The sequence below is a fragment of the Neoarius graeffei genome, chromosome 16 (assembly GCF_027579695.1).
Source record: "Neoarius graeffei isolate fNeoGra1 chromosome 16, fNeoGra1.pri, whole genome shotgun sequence".
Lineage (NCBI taxonomy): Eukaryota > Metazoa > Chordata > Actinopteri > Siluriformes > Ariidae > Neoarius > Neoarius graeffei.
In genome coordinates this window covers 38,833,668-38,855,332 of record NC_083584.1, presented here as the reverse complement: position 1 = coordinate 38,855,332, position 21,665 = coordinate 38,833,668, and the positions used below count along the sequence as shown (strand labels likewise).

Genomic DNA, 21,665 nt, shown 5'->3' with positions numbered 1-21,665 from the left:
GTTTTATATTTTAAAAAAAACAACGATGGTATTTGATGGAGTCCATAATGGAGTCCATCATAACAGCCTGGCATCATAGATCTACCACCATACTGCACAGTGAGAATTAAGTCCTTTGCTTAATGTCTTTTTCCAGGCACCTAAATCACAAGTGCAGTTCTTTGAAACTAATAGTTGAAATATCTATTTTCAGGTAGATTTTTTTTTAAATTTAAGACTTTAATTGTTTTAGTTTGTTTATTTTATCATATGTGTCCTTGCCCATGTTGTCAGATGACTAACCTCTTATTTATTACACAGTGAAAAAAACAGGAAGCTGTTGGTTAATCAGCTGAGTGGGATTAGGGCCAAGCAAAAGATCGGTTTTACAGTTAACAGATCAAAATATGTTCAGAGTCTCTCACAAATTATAATAACCCAGTTTTGCTTACAAATGAGAGGTCATGATTTCCTCAAGAGTCTGAAAATGTCTTTAAAGACCTGCCAGTTAGAAAGAAAGTCATCAACAGAGGCATACTATATATGGAATAAATGAAATCCCTGACTTTTCAGGTTTTTAACCTCTTAACTGGTTTCATTTTTCTTGAAAAACATGCTTTCTAACCAATGTTAAGTCAGGCTTATCATCCTACTGACCAGAAAAGGGCATTTAGCTTGCTTCATTATCATTTTATCTCAACTTCATTACTAAAAATGACACATTACAATCTTACTAATTGTACTGGTTACCAGATCTGTAGATGTTCTTCCACCATTGTCTCCTTCAACTAAATTGGGTTTATCAAAAACAGATATTTAACATGTAACATCTGTATTCTTCATTGGAAATGTGTTATTTCTATGGATGCAGAAAAAAGCCTCTATGTTCACTCCCAATTTCCTTTTTCTCTGGGGTATAAATAATGAGCTTAGTCATCTTGCAGCATGAGGAAGGCCAGCAGATGAAAGAATACACAAACAAAATAGACACAACCAAAAAAAAAAAGTTATTAAATTTAGGAAAATCTCTGGTTTCCAGATGTCCTGAGCCACAACCACCTTTCCCCCACAGTCCAAAGACATGCAGGTTAGGGTTATTGGTGGCTCTATTTAAAAGATTTTTGCCAATTGCAATCATAGAGAATTTAAAAAAAAAAAGTCATAATTTGCAGCATTTCTTTGGCCAAAGGTCCAGACTGCAGAGTTTATAATATCAGTACGCAGAATATACAGCTGTTAAGGTATCAAGTCCTCAGGATGTCTCTCTGAGAGGATGTCTTAGTTCTTAAGAAAGTGCATTCGTCTTAAATGTCTGTGCATGTTATTCTGACTGAAAGAGGTGTTTCCAGGTTATTGACACCCTGTACAGTTTTACTAAAGCAGAAGAATGTTGTCATGGTTTCAACTATAGAGAAAGCTTGATTTTCTTGATAGGCACCAAAACAGAAATTGTGCAATAATTTTCTTTAACTCAATCTTTCACTTGGCGGCACGGTGGTGTAGTGGTTAGCGCTGTCACCTCACAGCAAGAAGGTCCAGGTTCGAGCCCCGTGGCCGGCGAGGGCCTTTCTGTGCGGAGTTTGCATGTTCTCCCCGTGTCCGCGTGGGTTTCCTCCGGGTGCTCCGGTTTCCCCCACAGTCCAAAGACATGCAGGTTAGGCTAATTGGTGACTCTAAATTGACCGTAGGTGTGAATGTGAGTGTGAATGGTTGTCTGTGTCTATGTGTCAGCCCTGTGATGACCTGGCGACTTGTCCAGGGTGTACCCCGCCTTTCGCCCGTAGTCAGCTGGGATGGGCTCCAGCTTGCCTGCGACCCTGTAGAAGGATAAAGCGGCTAGAGATAATGAGATGAGATGAGAATCTTTCACTTACTTTTCTTTCCATTTTGAATGTTTGTCACTAGAACTAAAGAAATTCTCACATTATCCACTTCTCATTGACTTTTTTTCCCTATGGATCTGTAGCTCTTACGATTTTACTCTGGTTATAAGCAGGGAGAGGGTGATTTATGTGATCAGAAATATAAACCAATTTGAGTTAGGGCGATTTCTAAGAGTGCCTGTGGCAGTGAGGGTGTGGTTAAGCATCAGCTGCGGGCAGCGAGAAGTCCGGTAGAACCGGCAGGTAACACGTGATAAGTTTCACCTGTGTTTGATTACTGCAATTTAATTTTGCGTGTTTTTTGTGTTCTTTCAGGGAGAAGCCAGTAATCAGAGAGAGAGAGAGAGAGAGAGAGAGAGAGAGAGAGTTGAGCTACCCAGCACTGTGTGTGTGCTAAAAGTAGAGAGAAATAGAGTAACTGAAAAGTGAGCACCAAGTAAAAAGTAAAACACACCAATTCCAACACCAAGTTTTAGAATCCAATTCAAAATACTTCTTTTAGTTTTTAAGTTTTTACATGGTCAGGCCCCTTCCTACATTTCAGGCATGCTGCGACACCACTCTGCACCCAGGTCTCTCAGATCCACTAACCAAGGTCTCCTCCATGTTCCCCGGTCCCGCCTCATACATAAAGGTGACCGAGCCTTTGCAGTGGCAGCCCCACATCTTTGGAATGGTTTGCCTCCAGACATCAGACTCGCTCCCACTATCACTACTTTTAAATCTAGACTGAAAACACACTTTTACACCTTAGCCTTTGCTTCTTAGTTCTTAGCTTTCTTCTCTCCCTTAAGTCACTGCCTTTTAACACTTTTTATGTATCTAAATTGCTTTTTAACACTTTTTATGTATCTTAATTATTTTATGCTTCATCTTCTTTTACTATGTGTTGGTCAATGCTGTCAGTGTTTTGCCACTGTACACTGCGCCCAGTTGTCTTTGTCTATTGGAATGCTGCTAAAATGTTTTCTTACTATATGCTACTAATATGCTTTATTGCTTTTATTTTCTTTATTTTAAGGAAAGTAAAGTATTTTTTTATTCTTTTCTTTTATTGCTTTTACTTGCTTTATTTTATTTTATTTTCAGACACTGTACAGCACTTTGGTCAGTTTGCACTGTTTTTAAATGTGCTTTATAAATAAAATTTACTTACTTACTTACTTACTTACCTTGAGTTGCCAAGCCTGTCTCTCAGTTTCTTATTCCTTAACCTGTGAGTGTGTTACAGTGCCAAATTTCTAAGTGTTAGAACTGTTGGTTTAGTTATCACAAGAGTGATATACCCTGAAGGGCACTGTATGTATCCATGTAGTCAAGCGACAGTTAATTATTTAACCAACATTAATTACTTAACATGACTGCACTTACTAAAACATAATAAAGGTTACATTTTCCAAAAAAATAGAGAAAGAAACAGGCTAAGATATAGTATGCCATTGTATGAACTGTAAACACTGAAGGAAGGAGGAAATGAGAATTTTCCTTTTCATAACAGGATCCTTTATCTCAGAGCACCAACAGCTTGGTTTTGCTTCACTTAGCTACAGTAACCAGTTTCCTTCCTAAAAAGACAGGATGTGATTCTGAAGCATGTCCTCAACCTCTTTATTCTTCTGAATCCAAAACACACTGCTTACTCACAGCACAGTCTAGCTAAATGAGCTCCATGCAGCATATTATAAGATCACTATTACAGACACATCAATGGCAGGTGAAGGCCCTGGGGATGTTATTTAGAGATGGGACACACTGCAAGCCTGTTTTCCAATTCCCCCTCCGTGCGAAGGCTTCTCATGGACAAAGTGACTATTGTCCTTCCTGCATTGAACTCCTGAGCCCAAGTACCATCAGTCCCTGTGACTGTAACAACCATTCAGGCACACCTAAGGTCAGCAACAATTTAATAATAAACAACGAAAGCTAATAGTGCAAATATTTTAAGCAACTACATAACAAATAAAGAACAGTGGAGTTGAACAGTGAGGTTCTGGAATTTACAAATGGCATTTTTTGCCATAGGAAATTTGATTATTTGCAATAAACCTGTTTAGACTGATTGGAGATACAGGTTTGTTGACCTGCATTATACATTCCTAAAGAAGCCACTAGTTGCATTTAATCACTGAAGTGACAGTGATTTACTACGATCACTACAATCTTTAAAGCGAGCCCCATCAATGAGTGACATTTCTACTGTAACCATGTAAACACTAATTGCAGCGCATATTGTCTCTCTCTTTCTTCCTCTCAGACATACAGTATTAATGAGGAGAGTGATGCAGGAGGGGATATCACTTCAGATCAGCCATATAGTGCAGTGGTGTATATCCGAGGGACAGATTATTGGTTCTGTTTCACAGGGTTGTAGGGAGAGTTAGCTGACTAGTGGATGCTAGTTAATGTTAATTAATGTGAATTAAGTTAATAGGTCAGCACTATTCCATGCTCTCTGATAACCACCAATTATATAGCTGCACCACAAACTCAACTGTGTTCAGGAGACTGAGCCGTTTTACCATCCCCATTCTACACACAAAGCAAATAAATTTACTTTGGCCAAGTTTACTCTTAAATTCAAACATTCTGCTAACTTTAGGTAAGAAAAAATGCCAGGCTTACAAAAAACTGAACCTGAACAACTAAATTAGAGCAATATACTATATTACTTATGTATAAAAACACAGTGGGTAGATACAGAGTAAAAAATATACCCCTTTTAAAATAGTAGGGGTTTTGTGATGTAAAAAGAAACAAAGTTAAACCAAGTCAGAAAATGTCCTTTTTTACCTTTATTGTGAAATTACTACATATAAAAATCAAGTGGCAAACAACCAGAAATGTTTTAGGAAGGAGGGAAAAATCTCATCTCATCTCATCTCATCTCATCTCATCTCATTATCTCTAGCCGCTTTATCCTTCTACAGGGTCGCAGGCAAGCTGGAACCTATCCCAGCTGACTACGGGCGAAAGGCGGGGTACACCCTGGACAAGTTGCTAGGTCATCACAGGGCTGACACATAGACACAGACAACCATTCACACTCACATTCACACCTACGGTCAATTTAGAGTCACCAGTTAACCTAACCTGCATGTCTTTGGACTGTGGGGGAAACCGGAGCACCCGGAGGAAACCCACGCGGACACGGGGAGAACATGCAAACTCCACACAGAAAGGCCCTCGCCGGCCCCGGGGCTCGAACCCAGGACCTTCTTGCTGTGGCGACAGCGCTAACCACTACACCACCGTGCCGCCCCGAGGGAAAAATTTAAAAATAAAAACTTCCAATACCCAGTTTGCATAAATGTGCATAGCCTTTTATAAGGGGAATGTGGCAGTGTTCAGAATCAACTAATCACATTCAAACTCAGATTAAGCACTAATTAGTGTACACCTGTCATCAATTAAAGTGACTGATTAACCCCAATTATAGTATATCAGTTCCTATAGGATTTTCCTGACATTTCCTTAGTAACATCCAACTGGAAACGCCATGGGCTGCAAAGAGATTGCAAAGTAAGTACAGGGCTCATTGTTAAGCAAATTGAAATCAGAAGAGTGTTATAAAAAAAATTCCAAGGCATTGAATATACCAGCGACGAAAATATGCCAGAACACTGACATTACAAAGAACAGACTGTCCCTGTAAAATAGATAAGACCAGGATAAAGAGGCTGCTAAGAGGCCGACAGCAACATTTAAAAAGAAATGCAGCAATTTCTGGGAAGCGTTCCCTGCGTGACAACAATCTCCAGAATGTGTCATTTGTCTGGGTCACAGAGTAGGGTGATGAGATGGGAACGAACACACACACACCATTATTTATTTATTTTTATTTTTTTTAATCAACCGAGGCCATAATACCAATAAATATGTTTAGTGCAAAAAAAAACCAACAACAACAACAAACACACATCAACAAAAGAACACTATCCCCACACTGAAGCATGGAGATGGCAGCATCATCATTTCGGGCTGAAAACTGATTATTATGAAAAAGTTTTTATGCTGTGATAAAATCTAAAGATGCTTCAACTAAGTATCAGTTTAGTGGTGTGTACACTTACACAGTGAAGTTATTATACCTTTTTTCCCCCTAAAATTATTATTATTTTTCACTTTTAAACTATAGGTTGCAATTTCACAATAAAGGTAGAAAAGATTCTGACATGCTTTTACCTTGGTTTAATATATATGTTAAAAAAAATCACAAAAATCTGCTATTTTAACAGGGGTGTGGAGACTTGATATATACTGTACAATATATGCTTTTATTACAAACACTGTTGCATGTTTACGTAAAAATAAGTACTTGAAATCATTTACACTATCAGTCATTCATTCTCTCGGAAAAGACTATGCATTGTACAACCCCGATTCCAAAAAAGTTGGAACAAAGTACAAATTGTAAATAAAAATGGAATGCAATGATGTGGAAGTTTCAAAATTCCATATTTTATTCAGAATAGAACACAGATGACATATCAAATGTTTAAACTGAGAAAATGTATCATTTAAAGAGAAAAATTAGGTGATTTTAAATTTCATGACAACAACACATCTCAAAAAAGTTGGGACAAGGCCATGTTTACCACTGTGAGACATCCCCTTTTCTCTTTACAACAGTCTGTAAACGTCTGGGGACTGAGGAGACAAGTTGCTCAAGTTTAGGGATAGGAATGTTAACCCATTCTTGTCTAATGTAGGATTCTAGTTGCTCAACTGTCTTAGGTCTTTTTTGTCGTATCTTCCGTTTTATGATGCACCAAATGTTTTCTATGGGTGAAAGATCTGGACTGCAGGCTGGCCAGTTCAGTACCCGGACCCTTCTTCTACGCAGCCATGATGCTGTAATTGATGCAGTATGTGGTTTGGCATTGTCATGTTGGAAAATGCAAGGTCTTCCCTGAAAGAGACGTTGTCTGGATGGGAGCATATGTTGCTCTAGAACCTGGATATACCTTTCAGCATTGATGGTGTCTTTCCAGATGTGTAAGCTGCCCATGCCACACGCACTAATGCAACCCCATACCATCAGAGATGCAGGCTTCTGAACGGAGCGCTGATAACAACTTGGGTCGTCCTTCTCCTCTTTAAGCTGGGCATACACTGTGTGATTTTTGGCCCAATTTTGACACGATTTTCACTCATGCGACTATTTTGGAGATCGGGCCGAGTTTTGGCTCAATCGTGCGTCTCGGATCATGTAGTATACATGGGGTAACGACAAGCGATTAACACCTCACGACCTCCTCCCGATCGATCGGATGAAAATCAAACCTGTTTGAAATCCTGAGCATCGCATCCGAGCATCGGATTGTATAGTGTGAGAACAGGAATCGTAAGCTGCTTGCTGTTTACCCCTGCGTTTCACTTGTATAGTGTGAGCAGCAGCTGAATACCACAATTGAAAAAATCGCACAGTCTATGCCCAGCTTTAGTCCGAATGGCACAGCATCCCTGATTTTCATAAAGAACTTCAAATTTTGATTCGTCTGACCACAGAACACTTTTCCACTTTGCCACAGTCCATTTTAAATGAGCCTTGGCCCAGAGAAGACGTCTGCGCTTCTGGATCATGTTTAGATACGGCTTCTTCCTTGAACTATAGAGTTTTAGCTGGCAATGGCGGATAGCACGGTGAATTGTGTTCACAGATAATGTTCTCTGGAAATATTCCTGAGCCCATTTTGTGATTTCCAATACAGAAGCACGCCTGTATGTGATGCAGTGCTGTCTAAGGGCCCGAAGATCACGGGCACCCAGTATGGTTTTCCGGCCTTGACCCTTACGCACAGAGATTCTTCCAGATTCTCTGAATCTTTGGATGATATTATGCACTGTAGATGATGATATGTTCAAACTCTTTGCAATTTTACACTGTCGAACTCCTTTCTGATATTGCTCCACTATTTGTCGGTGCAGAATTAGGGGGATTGGTGATCCTCTTCCCATCTTTACTTCTGAGAGCCGCGGCCACTCCAAGATGCTCTTTTTATACCCAGTCATGTTAATGACCTATTGCCAATTGACCTAATGAGTTGCAATTTGGTCCTCCAGCTGTTCCTTTTTTGTACCTTTAACTTTTCCAGCCTCTTATTGCCCTGTCCCAACTTTTTTGAGATGTGTTGCTGTCATGAAATTTCAAATGAGCCAATATTTGGCATGAAATTTCAAAATGTCTCACTTTCGACATTTGATATGTTGTCTATGTTCTATTATGAATACAATATCAGTTTTTGAGATTTGTAAATTATTGCATTCCGTTTTTATTTACAATTTGTACTTTGTCCCAACTTTTTTGGAATCGGGGTTGTACCTTTTTACTTTTTCCCTTTTGTTTTCCCCAATTTTTGTGCTTTAAAACTAACTGTCATGATCATGATTCATCTCAGAGCTGACTGGTTTGATTCAATGCTTCAAAGTATTCATTTGAGGGAAATATGTGAAATAAATCCATTCATCATCTGTAACCATTATCCTGTACAGGGTCGCGGGCAAGCTGGAGCCTATCCCAGCTGACTACGGGCGAAAGGCGGGGTACACCCTGGACAAGTCGCCAGGTCATCACAGGGCTGACACACAGACACAGACAACCATTCACACTCACACTCACACCTACGGTCAATTTAGAGTCACCAGTTAACCTAACCTGCATGTCTTTGGACTGTGGGGGAAACCGGAGCACCCGGAGGAAACCCACGCAGACACGGGGAGAACATGCAAACTCCACATAGAAAGGAGTTTTTTGTCGTCGGCCACTGGGCTCGAACCCAGGCCCTTCTTGCTGTGAAGCAGCCATGCTAACCACTACACCACCATGCCGTCGCACACCACCGTGCTGCCGCATGTGAAATAAAGTGAATGAAAAATCTATTTCTAAAACAAAGGCCATCAAAAAAAAGGGCAGTCACTGTTCAGCTCCATAGAAAGAGGTTGGGATGTCCATTTAAGAAATGGTGTTAAAAAAAAGTATATGGCATGATATGAATAATGAGCTTTTATAAAAACTTGCAACAATAATTAAGGCTGTGTGAACCATGTTAACAGCAGAGATATGATCATCTGCATATAAAATCCATATAAATGAATGTAGCTTACCAGCAGGAGGGCAGAGGCAGAACAAACAGCCCAGAGCCAGGAGGAAGAGCTGACTAGATCTAGTCCACTGTGGCGAACCACAGCTGCATGCTCTTTCTATTGTATGCAGCATCTTGATGCTACAAACATGATTTGAGACGTAAATCATTTTCATAGGACAAATATGACAATTTGAGCATTAAAAAAGGAAAAGATTTTAGTCCAACAATAATAGCTATTAGTATAAATGCACAGGCGATTACAGAAAATCGCGCGCACTGATTGGTTGAGAAATTCGGACTATTTCTCGATAATCACCTCGAGCAACTCGGCAAAATGGCGGCCAATCGCTTTATCACTGTAAGTGAGGAAGAATTACAAACAAGATAGAGACTGTGACTTGGGCTAGCTGACCTTTGTCAATTGAAAGTCAAGATGAAGGTCATTTTGCTGAATAAATTAAAAAATATCCTTATGAACAAATTGCCAGCACTGCTAACGCAAATTAAAAAATTATGAAAGAAAATGCTGTTCCTAAAAGCACTAAAGATGCTACAAAGTTTGGTCTAAAACTATTCAAAGGTAAGGAGGAGTTGTGGTTTAGTTTATCTATTTCAAAACAACGTATTTTATGTGATTTGGCATAGATAAATGACACAAGTCTGTGCCGCGCCGTTATTATATTTGAATGCCACTTTTGAAGTTTGAAATAAATTGATTTTTTTGAATACAATTTTTTTTTTTAAACAATCACCTGTGTATTTACACTAAAACAATTATCCTCCTCAGGCTCAGTGAAGATCGGTGAATAATAACATCGACTTCATCTCAGTTATTATTCACAAATATTCACTGAGCCTTCAGCAAATAATTGTTAAATATGAAATGCTGAAAGATTAAAAAAAATTCCTGAGGTGGAAGGTACCTTTCTTCAAGTGGAAGACAGAAAATGAAGGATGGTGAGAGGAACAGGGTAAGAGGTAAAGAGGCGTCCACACCAGCCCCTTGAGGGACCACAGCAGCATTGCACTCCTACACTGGAGCTTTCACAGATATCTGAAACAAGGATATGTGGGAAGAAAAAAACAATCAATCATAAATTGTGTTCATAAGGATACAGTGGATCACTTGTAATAAAACTTTCCGGTACTCTAATAAATGATTGTGCTGGGATCTAGACATATAAAAACAGCTGCTGTCATACGGACCAGGATAGTTAAATGATAACCAAGTGAAGTTTGTTTTCCCAGTAAACCCAGTGCTGTTTCTGGAGCGCTATACTGTGTTACAGCTTTCCCTGCAGCTCGGTTGATAATGTCAAGTATTAAAGCACGATAAACACTTAAAATGAAGTAACGTCAGGGTGCTGCTATGACATTCTCACGGCCATAAATCCATGCATTAAGGTAATATCAAACTGTAATCGAAAGTAATCAAACTGTAATATAAATTATTTCAAACTGTATAACTAGGCATATAGCAATAACGTGACAATAAATAGCAATACAAATTTGATGATTTGAATTGAAATAAAAAATGAATTGTGATTATCATGCTGTATAATCTCTTACTTTTTCCGAGCTGTCAGTGTGTTGTTTAGACAGCAGAGGAACAATAGTAACAATAGTGGGAATTCATGTGACTTCACCGTAGGCAGAAGTAACACAGCTCTGCAAAAACACAAAAAAACAGATCCATGATTCGAAAGACCTGTTGTGCGATTGGCTGTACAAATTTTAAACAGAAATCGCAGCTCTCTTTTTATACTGCTGAAAGCAAAGGAGAAAAGAAACAAATGCAGGTAGTATGTTCATAAAAGTTTATTCAGAAAAGACCTTTTTGTTCTTAACTTTCATTTATAATTAAAGGAATATTTTGGCTATTATCTTTTACTCCAACCTTTCCAAATGTGGGTAAATAATTATTGTTGTTTATTAAGAAAATGAAACAAATGCTTATTTTAAATTAATAAAAGGAGTACTTAAGTTGATAAAGAATAGGAAAAAAAGTTGCTTTTTTTGTAATACAAATTCTTCTTTTTTTCCCCAAAAAATATTGTGGGGAAGATTGTAAAACCAAGCTTGTGAATTGAACTGAATCATGAATTCGATTGTTGTGAATCATTACATGCCTGTCTATAACAATAAATGTAATTATAAACAGTCAAAAAGCATAACATTCAATAATGAATTGAAAAATATAAAATTGTAATCAGCGGCAAACTACTGTGCTATAAGAGGAATAAAACACTTTGTGCTATGTTGCTATAGGAAAATGATCCACTTTGGAGTGATAACAGTATCCCATCATCCAGCGTGGATTATTTTCTAGTAATGGCATGACCCCCAGCGGTCTCAAAAGTAGCCGGTCACCGGCGGCAAATCGCCGGCTATGGCTTGTTATGCCGCCGGCTATTGTCAGTCGAGTCACAAAATTTAATATTAAATATTTCTGACAGCAAAAAAAGTTGTGAACGTAAATTACATCCACTATGTCATGTATGTCCGTTGCCGCGTCAACTGTGTTTACATCCTCGACACGAGTGCAGCCATTACTGCCGCCTGTGTTGCCAGATTCGGAGGTTTCCCGCCCAATCTGGGCGGTTTTAAGTGCATTTTGGCGGGTTTTGAACATATTTTGGGCTGTAAAACGTCAGCAGTATATGGCAACATATTTTTTTACTTAATACAAGAAATTAATGGATGCCAACGTTTTTGCCAAAATGGTATTTTATTTTCCATTGTTTAGGCAGCTTCAGCATCATACTGTGAGATTCTGTTCAAACTGTTTTTTTTCTTCTATGAAGCCTGAGCCATTTATTTTATTAGTTTATAATTATTGTTTAATTCAGTCTTCAGGAGAGACTGCCTGCACACAGTACTAGTATTAATATTTTTTTTTCTTACATGAAAGCTGAGGCATTTATATTATATTTTAAGGTAACTTCATGTGCTGTGAGGTTCTATGCACTTTTAACTTTTGAACCAACAGGTGCATTTGGATAAGTAAAGCCTATTTTTCTGCATTTTTGTAGTCCTGGTAATCTTTTATATTGGTAAAGTTGTTTATAGGATCATTTCTCAGTGTCTGTTTTTTTAATCAATAGTTTTTCAGTAATAACTTAATATTTAACATATCACTCAATTTTAAACAACCCCCGCACCTCCCCCATGGGCTGCCCCCATAGTCTCCAAAATTTCTGTGGGAAACACTGGCATGCGTAACAACACTAATCAAGCTTAAGCTAGACGACCCGCCTCAAATACCCGTCCCGGGTAAATGTTATCCCAATTTTAGATGGCCTGTTCCAAACCATCCCACCCCATGAAAAATTCGTACTTGCATATCTCTCTCTCTCTCTCTCTCTCTCTCTATATATATATATATATATATATATATATATATATATATATATATATATCCCCCACCATTTTGCACCCTGCTGTAAATTATTTGTACCCTGCTATTCTCCCAAACTTTGAAGCCCCTGGACCCCCTATGTGTTATTTCTTACATCTTAAGCACAGACAGAGCGATGAATTATTACAAATGAATTCTACACATAAATGGTTTGGTGTATTTGTGTAAATGTCTATAACATTTCAATCAGGGCAACTCAAGTGTCTCTTGCTACCAAAAGAAAGTGCACTTAATTTATGTGACTATTTGAACAAAGCCAAGATGATAATTTTGCAAAATTGAAAGCATAAGCTATTTACGAGTTTGTATACAACATAAAGATGTATATAAATAATATATAAAAATGTATAATAAAGCTAGGAAAAGTGCTGGCAATGTTACCAAATATTTTCATTGTACATTCTGTGCCTCATGTTTGTGATCAGTGAAACAAGATTGTGTATCAAATTGAAGCATGAATTTGATTGTTGTGACTCATTACATGCCTGTCTATAACAATAAATATAACTATAAATGGTCAAAAAGCACAACGTTCATTAATAAATTGAACAAATTACTCCAGGAGTAATATGGTGCACATGGACCATTTAGGAGATTAATATTCCCGACATCTCAAGCATGAAAAAGGAGACATTCTGTATGCTTGACAAGAACAGATGACAACAGTGCCTTTTAAACCTGTTATGTTCTTAGGCAAGACATTTTACTGCCTAATATCTAAATGCTGATTGGTAACACTGTATGAGCTACATGCATATAACTAACCTCTCCGTGCACAAGTCATTTCATTTCAGGTGTATGTGTATGAAGCAGGGTTTTCTGAAGCCTGAAGCCCAATATTTAGTCAGATGTGCTTCTGGGGAAACACAGCATACAGGAAAAACTGGCTCAGACAGTTGGGTGTAAAAGCTGAGGACAGCAAGTGGGTTAAAGCCAGTGGCAAAATGCAATGGTGTAGAAAAGATCTGTCTTGGCAAAGTGTAAAAGCCGATCTCTTCCCTGCTGCAGGATGGTTATAAAGGACACATCCTGCTCGTTTTGAGAACTAAGTGATCTGACAGCTACACCTCACTCTCCTCTGGATGAAGACTAGTAGACTTTCCTATCACAAATGACTCCTGAAATCCTTCTCCAACTGCTCCACCCTGCCCGCACTCTCCTTCTCACGTCACTATCACAGCCCCCATTTTCCTGCACAGTTGACCCCAGGTACTTGAATTTCTCTTTTCAAGCCGCATGTTAGATTTGGCACAGTTTTACGCCGGATGCCCTTTCTGACACAACCCTCTCCAATTTATCCGGGCTTAGGACGGGCACCAAGAGTACGCTTATGCACCACCAGTGGCTGGATTGGATGAAGACTAGTATCATTGTCTGGGTGGAGTCTCATCACATCGCTCCTGTAGAGGACGGCCCCATATGGACAGTTGAAAGTCACACTTGGAAGACACTCTGGGCACTTACAGTAATGCGTTTCTGGCTACAGTTGACTTGCTAACTTTAGGACTGCGGTTGTCATGAACAGTTTTACACTCAAGTTTCCATTAATGAAGAGTTATAACATCAATGAAACTGACTTCATGTTAAAACTGTTAAGGTTATAGTCATGTTGTCTGTTGTTGTCCAGGTGAGGATGGGTTCCCTTTTGGGTGTGGTTCCTCTCGAGGTTTCTTCCTCGTGTTGTCTGGGGGAGTTTTTCCTTGCCACCGTCGCCATGGGCTTGCTCATTGGGGATAGATTAGGGATAAAATTGGCTCATGTCTTGTGTCATTCGGATTCTGTAAAGGTGCTTTGGGACAATGTCTATTGTTAAAAGCACTGTACAAACAAACAAACTTGACTTGACTAGTAATAAACACGTTAATAATCACTGATCAGGTTAAAGAGAACAGTTTTGGGCTGAGTAATGAGTATTGAGTAAGTCTGTGTGTTACTCAACCAATATAAACACACTGTCCCTCTGAGTTACATGTCGGGCCTGGAATCGAGATGCTGACCTCTTCTGCTCCTCGGACCTGCCTGATCCATGCTGGTGCCCTGTGTCTGGTTGGAGTCTCATCACATCACTCCTGTGGAGGACGGCCCCATGTGGACAGTTGGGGGTCGCGCCTGGAGGACGCTCTGGACTCTTGCAGTGGTGCTTTTGTGGCTGTGGACTACAGTTGACTTGCTGACTTTGGGACTGTGGTTGTCGTGAACGGTTTTGCGCTCGGGTTTCCGTCGGTGGGGGGTTTATAGCATCAACGAAGCTGACTTTATGTTAGGACTGTTAATGTTATAGTCATGTTGTCTGTGGTTGCCCAAATGAGGATGGGTTCCCTTTTGAGTCTGGTTCCTCTCGAGGTTTCTTCCTCATGTTGTCTGGGGGAGTTTTTCCTTGCCACCGTCGCCACGGGCTTGCTCATTGGGGATAGATTAGGGATAAAATTGGCTCATGTCTTGTATCATTCGGATTCTGTAAAGCTGCTTTGGGACAATGTCTATTGTTAAAAGCGCTGTACAAACAAACAAACTTGACTTGACTAGTAATAAATACGTTAATAATCACTGATCAGGTTAAAGAGAACAGTTTTGGGCTGAGTAACGAGTATTGAGTAGGTCTGTGTGTTACTCAACCAATATAAACATACTGTCCCTCTGAGTTACATTTCGGTCCTGGAATCGAGATGCTGACCTCTTCTGCTCATCAGACCTGCCTGATCCATCCTGGTGCCCTGTGTCTGGTTGGAGTCTCATCGCATCGCTCCTGTGGAGGACGGCCCCATGTGGACAGTTGGGGGTCGCGCCTGGAGGACGCTCTGGACTCTTGCAGTGGTGCTTTTGTGGCTGGGGACTGCAGTTGACTTGCTGACTTTGGGACTGTGGTTGTCATGAACGGGTTTGCGCTCGGGTTTCCATCGGTGGGGGGTTTATAGCATCAACGAAGCTGACTTTATGTTAGGACTGTTAATGTTATAGTCATGTTGTCTGTTGTTGCCCAAATGAGGATGGGTTCCCACTGTACAAACAAACAAACTTGACTTGACTAGTAATAAACACGTTAATAATCACTGATCAGGTTAAAGAGAACAGTTTTGGGCTGAGTAACGAGTATTGAGTAAGTCTGTGTGTTACTCAACCAATATAAACATACTGTCCCTCTGAGTTACATTTCGGTCCTGGGATCGAGATGCTGACCTCTTCTGCTCGTCGGACCTGCCTGATCCATCCTGGTGCCCTGTGTCTGGTTGGAGTCTCATCGCATCGCTCCTGTGGAGGACGGCCCCATGTGGACAGTTGGGGGTCGCGCCTGGAGGACGCTCTGGACTCTTGCAGTGGTGCTTTTGTGGCTGGGGACTGCAGTTGACTTGCTGACTTTGGGACTGTGGTTGTCGTGAACGGGTTTGCGCTCGGGTTTCCGTCGGTGGGGGGTTTATAGCATCAACGAAGCTGACTTTATGTTAGGACTGTTAATGTTATAGTCATGTTGTCTGTTGTTGCCCAAATGAGGATGGGTTCCCACTGTACAAACAAACAAACTTGACTAGTAATAAACACGTTAATAATCACTGATCAGGTTAAAGAGAAGAGTTTTGGGCTGAGTAACGAGTATTGAGTAAGTCTGTGTGTTACTCAACCAATATAAACAAGTTTGTTTGTTTGTACAAGCAAACAAACTTGACTTGACTAGTAATAAACACGTTAATAATCACTGATCAGGTTAAAAAGAACAGCTTTGGGCTGAGTAACGAGTATTGAGTAAGTCTGTGTGTTACTCAACCAATAAAAACACACTGCCAGAGTGAGATGAAGCTGTAAATACAGGTTGTCAGGGAAAGTTACTGAGAGAAAAACAGAAAAAACCGTCAGTCAACACAGATCATGAGATATCTTGTTATGACGCAACATCCCGAGCCACATATATGATCTGTCACAATAATCCGGTTATATCAGGGTCGGAACTAACAACAGCTGTTTGGTACAAAACTATAAAACACCTCCCTGAGCAGGTACATATGATCAACCATCATAATAATAATAATAATTATTATTATTGACAAATCAATATCAAGTCACATTATTTCTCATTACACCCTTCTGAAACTGTCACTCACCTCCTCGGTGTTACCGGTGACGTTTCAGTGCCATTTGTGTTGCAGGTTTTCTCGATGCCTGTGTGTACGTACCGAGGTCACGCATTTCTCCCGCACCTTCACACAGGAAGTACACTTCGCACAGAGAGGAGTCTACTTCCGCCCGCGCGACACCTGCTTTAACCACTGATCTCTATGTAGCTCATCCCTGCAGTACAGAGGAGTGAAGCCAGCTGGCCGCCATATTACCACACCCATCGGGTGTCTGTGGTTTATGTATTACCACGTCATATCTGATTAAACTTGCCCCAAGAAAAGTATTTCCTGACTTTTTATTCCCCTTTCATTACCTCCTCTTATTTTCTTAACTTTACCCACATTCCTTACATATCTTTATAGTGCTCCCCTTCACTGCTGTTTTTTTTTTCTTTTCTACTTCATTTTTTGAACGGCTCTTTTACGGGGATTATTTCAGTTTTTCTCTTATACAGTGGACCTTTCTCTTTTATATATTTCTTCTTCCTTTCTATTTAGTACAGTTGTAGAAACAGGATTATTTTCCATTTTCATTTCATTCTCACAGGCATGTCTTAACAGTATAATTCACATCACACATGATAGAGTTCAATAGCTTATAGATTATTCCTCAGAGCTCACACGAATATCTCACATCTCATTTTCTTTAACACACATTGGCTTTTTATACTATTGAATTGTTATATTGATCTTATTTTTGTTTGATATAGTTATAAATAGATATTGCCTGATGTTATTTAGGTTTTCTTGAAATTTACCTCAATTTTTTTTTGGAAATATTAATTTGTATGGAAATATTTTCTAATAAATGGAGTACTAGAATAATTTATTGCTTTGTTATACTTATAAAGTAAATTGTAATTAATTTAGGACTTGTTTTATTATTATTATTATTATTAGTCTCATTATCTCTAGCCACTTTATCCTGTTCTACAGGGTCGCAGGCAAGCTGGAGCCTATTCCAGCTGACTACGGGCGAAAGGTGGGGTACACCCTGGACAAGTCACCAGGTCATCACAGGGCTGACACATAGACACAGACAATCATTCACACTCACATTCACACCTACGGTCAATTTAGAGTCACCAGTTAACCTAACCTGCATGTCTTTGGACTGTGGGGGAAACCAGAGCACCCGGAGGAAACCCATGCAGACACGGGGAGAACATGCAAACTCCACATAGAAAGGCCTTCACCGGCCACTGGGCTTGAACTCAGGACCTTCTTGCTGTAAGTCGTCAGTGCTAACCACTACACCACCGTGCCGCCATTATTATTATTATTATTATTATTATATGATTGACTAATTATACATAATTTGTAACTATATCTACGGATTGGTTTCAGTCTGTTTCTAATTAGTTAATTTGTAATATCTACATGCAACTCTGCGTTCCATTATTTGATGATTAGTTTCGTTTCATTTTTCATTCCGTGCAATAGAATGAATTTACTGATTGGTTGCTTGCTTGCTGATCTGTAACAGTATATGAGGGTTCACGTGGCTCTGGACAACAGGAAATGACGTTGCTTTTGTGGCCCCTGACCCACATGCTGTCTCCATCTCTGTGGAAACCAGAATTGTTCTATCATGTTGTAATATACACTTTCTTTCTTCTCTGTTATCTATGTATTGTCTATGTATTTTCTATTTGGTTGAATGAATGAATGAATGAATGAATGAATGGTAATCTTTCTGAATGTACAACCCTGATTCCAAAAAAGTTGGGACAAAGTACAAATTGTAAATAAAAACGGAATGCAATGATGTGGAAGTTTCAAAATTCCATATTTTATTCAGAATAGAACATAGATGACATATCAAATGTTTAAACTGAGAAAATGTATCATTTAAAGAGAAAAATTAGGTGATTTTAAATTTCATGACAACAACACATCTCAAAAAAGTTGGGACAAGGCCATGTTTACCACTGTGACACATCCCCTTTTCTCTTTACAACAGTCTGTAAACGTCTGGGGACTGAGGAGACAAGTTGCTCAAGTTTAGGGATAGGAATGTTAACCCATTCTTGTCTAATGTAGGATTCTAGTTGCTCAACTGTCTTAGGTCTTTTTTGTCGTATCTTCCGTTTTATGATGCGCCAAATGTTTTCTATGGGTGAAAGATCTGGACTGCAGGCTGGCCAGTTCAGTACCCGGACCCTTCTTCTACGCAGCCATGATGCTGTAATTGATGCAGTATGTGGTTTGGCATTGTCATGTTGGAAAATGCAAGGTCTTCCCTGAAAGAGACGTCGTTTGGATGGGAACATATGTTGCTCTAGAACCTGGATATACCTTTCAGCATTGATGGTGTCTTTCCAGATGTGTAAGCTGCCCATGCCACACGCACTAATGCAACCCCATACCATCAGAGATGCAGGCTTCTGAACTGAGCGCTGATAACAACTTGGGTCGTCCTTCTCCTCTTTAGTCCAAATGACACGGCGTCCCTGATTTCCATAAAGAACTTCAAATTTTGATTCGTCTGACCACAGAACAGTTTTCCACTTTGCCACAGTCCATTTTAAATGAGCCTTGGCCCAGAGAAGACGTCTGCGCTTCTGGATCATGTTTAGATACGGCTTCTTCTTTGAACTATAGAGTTTTAACTGGCAACGGCGGATGGCACGGTGAATTGTGTTCACAGATAATGTTCTCTGGAAATATTCCTGAGCCCATTTTGTGATTTCCAATACAGAAGCATCCCTGTATGTGATGCAGTGCCGTCTAAGGGCCTGAAGATCACGGGCACCCAGTATGGTTTTCCGGCCTTGACCCTTACGCACAGAGATTCTTCCAGTTTCTCTGAATCTTTTGATGATATTATGCACTGTAGATGATGATATGTTCAAACTCTTTGCAATGTTACACTGTCGAACTCCTTTCTGATATTGCGCCACTATTTGTCGGCGCAGAATTAGGGGGATTGGTGATCCTCTTCCCATGTTTACTTCTGAGAGCCGCTGCCACTCCAAGATGCTCTTTTTATACCCAGTCATGTTAATGACCTATTGCCAATTGACCTAATGAGCTGCAATTTGGTCCTCCAGCTGTTCCTTTTTTGTACCTTTAACTTTTCCAGCCTCTTATTGCCCCTGTCCCAACTTTTTTGAGATGTGTTGCTGTCATGAAATTTCAAATGAGCCAATATTTGGCATGAAATTTCAAAATGTCTCACTTTCGACATTTGATATGTTCTCTATGTTCTATTGTGAATCCAATATCAGTTTTTGAGATTTGTAAATTATTGCATTCCGTTTTTATTTACAATTTGCACTTTGTCCCAACTTTTTTGGAATCGGGGTTGTATAATGATGACAAAATGTATTGAAAACTGTACATAATAATTAAAACACAAACACCCCCACAAAATCAACCATTCACACACACACACACACACACACACACACACACACACACACACACGTGTATAAATAACATGTCCAGTTTGTGTTGGTTTTTTCCCCCCCCCCTCAACAATTAGATGAATAAAATGTCCAGTTTTGTGTAGCTTCCTAGGAACAGATATGACCGCACCGATCCGATGTGCGTGGTAATATGGCGGCCAGATGGCTTCACTCTGACTGGCCGATGAGCTATCCAGATATTTTAAATCGAGATCAGTGGGTTTAACAACACTTGTGGTTTAGCTCATGTATTTTAGCAAATTGCTAGTAGTCTATTGTTGGACAGATTCAAAACTGAAAACATAATTTAAATACATTTATATGAGAATATTACTCAAGGCGCATAAGATCAGGTGGAAGGTTTTGCCCCTAACAAACATGGTGGAATCAGTCAGCGGTCGTCTATAAAGTGCCTTTGTTTTGAAACGTGGTTTTATATTTTACACCGTTTATCCATTGAGTATAATCTTCCTTATATAACTGCATTTTCTGTGCATTTTTACATCAAATCTTAAACTCTAAATAATCAGTTGCATTCAAACACTCTTATCAAACATATCTCAAGTTTGCTGCGTCTGGAGCGCCCCCTACTGAAATGGGACAGAAAAACACATTGTGTTTTTTTTCTGGCGCATATGATGTCGCAATCGCGCACTGTTTCTCAGTTATGACTTAACGTCATAATAATGACTTAATATTTAATAATAATGAGCATTTTCTCAGGGCGGCACGGTGGTGTAGTGGTTAGCGCTGTTGCCTCACAGCAAGAAGGTCCTGGGTTCGAGCCCCGGGGCCGGCGAGGGCCTTTCTGTGTGGAGTTTGCATGTTCTCCCCGTGGGTTTCCTCCGGGTGCTCCGGTTTCCCCCACAGTCCAAAGACATGCAGGTTAGGTTAACTGGCGACTCTAAATTGACCGTAGGTGTGAGTGTGAATGGTTGTCTGTGTCTATGTGTCAGCCCTGTGATGACCTGGCGACTTGTCCAGGGTGTACCCTGCCTTTCGCCCGTAGTCAGCTGGGATAGGCTCCAGCTTGCCTGCGACCCTGTAGAAGGATAAAGCAGCTAGAAATAATGAGATGAGTATTTTCTCAACATTGACTTACTATCTCATTATTATGAGATAGTAAGTCATAATGATGAGACTGATTATTATGTGGAACGTTATCATATTTTAGTATTATGAGATAACAAAGCATGATTTTGAGATACTAAGTCATTCTTATGAGATAGGAAGTCATGAGGAACATTAGCTCTGTCATCACATAAGATTAAAGCTGCTATAAATAAACAATAATTACAGCAAGAGTACATGAGCAAAGTTGAGGGTAATTTCCACCATTATAAAAAGTCAGTAAAAAGAATAAGATCACAGACCTCACAGAAAATACATTGCAGTGTGATACAGATTTAAAACTGAGACAAAGTAAACAAAAAAAGAATATATTGTAGAATGTAAATAGTTGTATACGTTGCAATATTTATAACTTCACTCTTTAAATTGTGCAGAATTAGTGCTGGAAAATTTTTAAAATGCTGAACTAAATATACTCAATGCCAACATAAATAATCATAAACATTAATCAACCAATGCCATCAAATAAATTTATTTATTTTGTTTGTTTGCATTTTCTTCCAGTGCAAGCACAACCAGCTGCACTCTTCAAGATTTCAGCCCTGGGTGCTGAAAGGCTGAGCCGTATATTTGAAATGATGCCATGGGTTGTTCAGGTCTGGATTAAGAAGAATTAACATTTTGTATAGAAAATCCAGAGTAGTTATGCT

The 21,665-nt window shown here is 39.5% G+C and overlaps 1 protein-coding gene across 2 annotated transcripts in view; it reads right to left on the bottom strand.

Annotated features, from left to right (window-relative positions):
- Positions 1 to 16,638, bottom strand: part of kiaa0319l (KIAA0319-like ortholog) — a 50,320-nt gene extending 33,682 nt beyond the window's left edge. Inside the window, exons 1-5 of one of the 2 annotated variants that reach the window (XM_060942936.1) lie at positions 16,460 to 16,638; positions 13,131 to 13,221; positions 10,517 to 10,615; positions 9,871 to 10,001; positions 8,967 to 9,085 (exon numbers count right to left, since the gene is read on the bottom strand). In XM_060942936.1, coding sequence (XP_060798919.1) covers positions 8,967 to 9,078 — 112 coding nt within the window. In that variant the 5' untranslated portion in view covers positions 9,079 to 9,085; positions 9,871 to 10,001; positions 10,517 to 10,615; positions 13,131 to 13,221; positions 16,460 to 16,638. The remainder of the gene's footprint in view (positions 1 to 8,966; positions 9,086 to 9,870; positions 10,002 to 10,516; positions 10,616 to 13,130; positions 13,222 to 16,459) is intronic. The other variant, XM_060942935.1, reaches the window with a different exon arrangement.
- Positions 16,639 to 21,665: the final 5,027 nt, after the last annotated feature.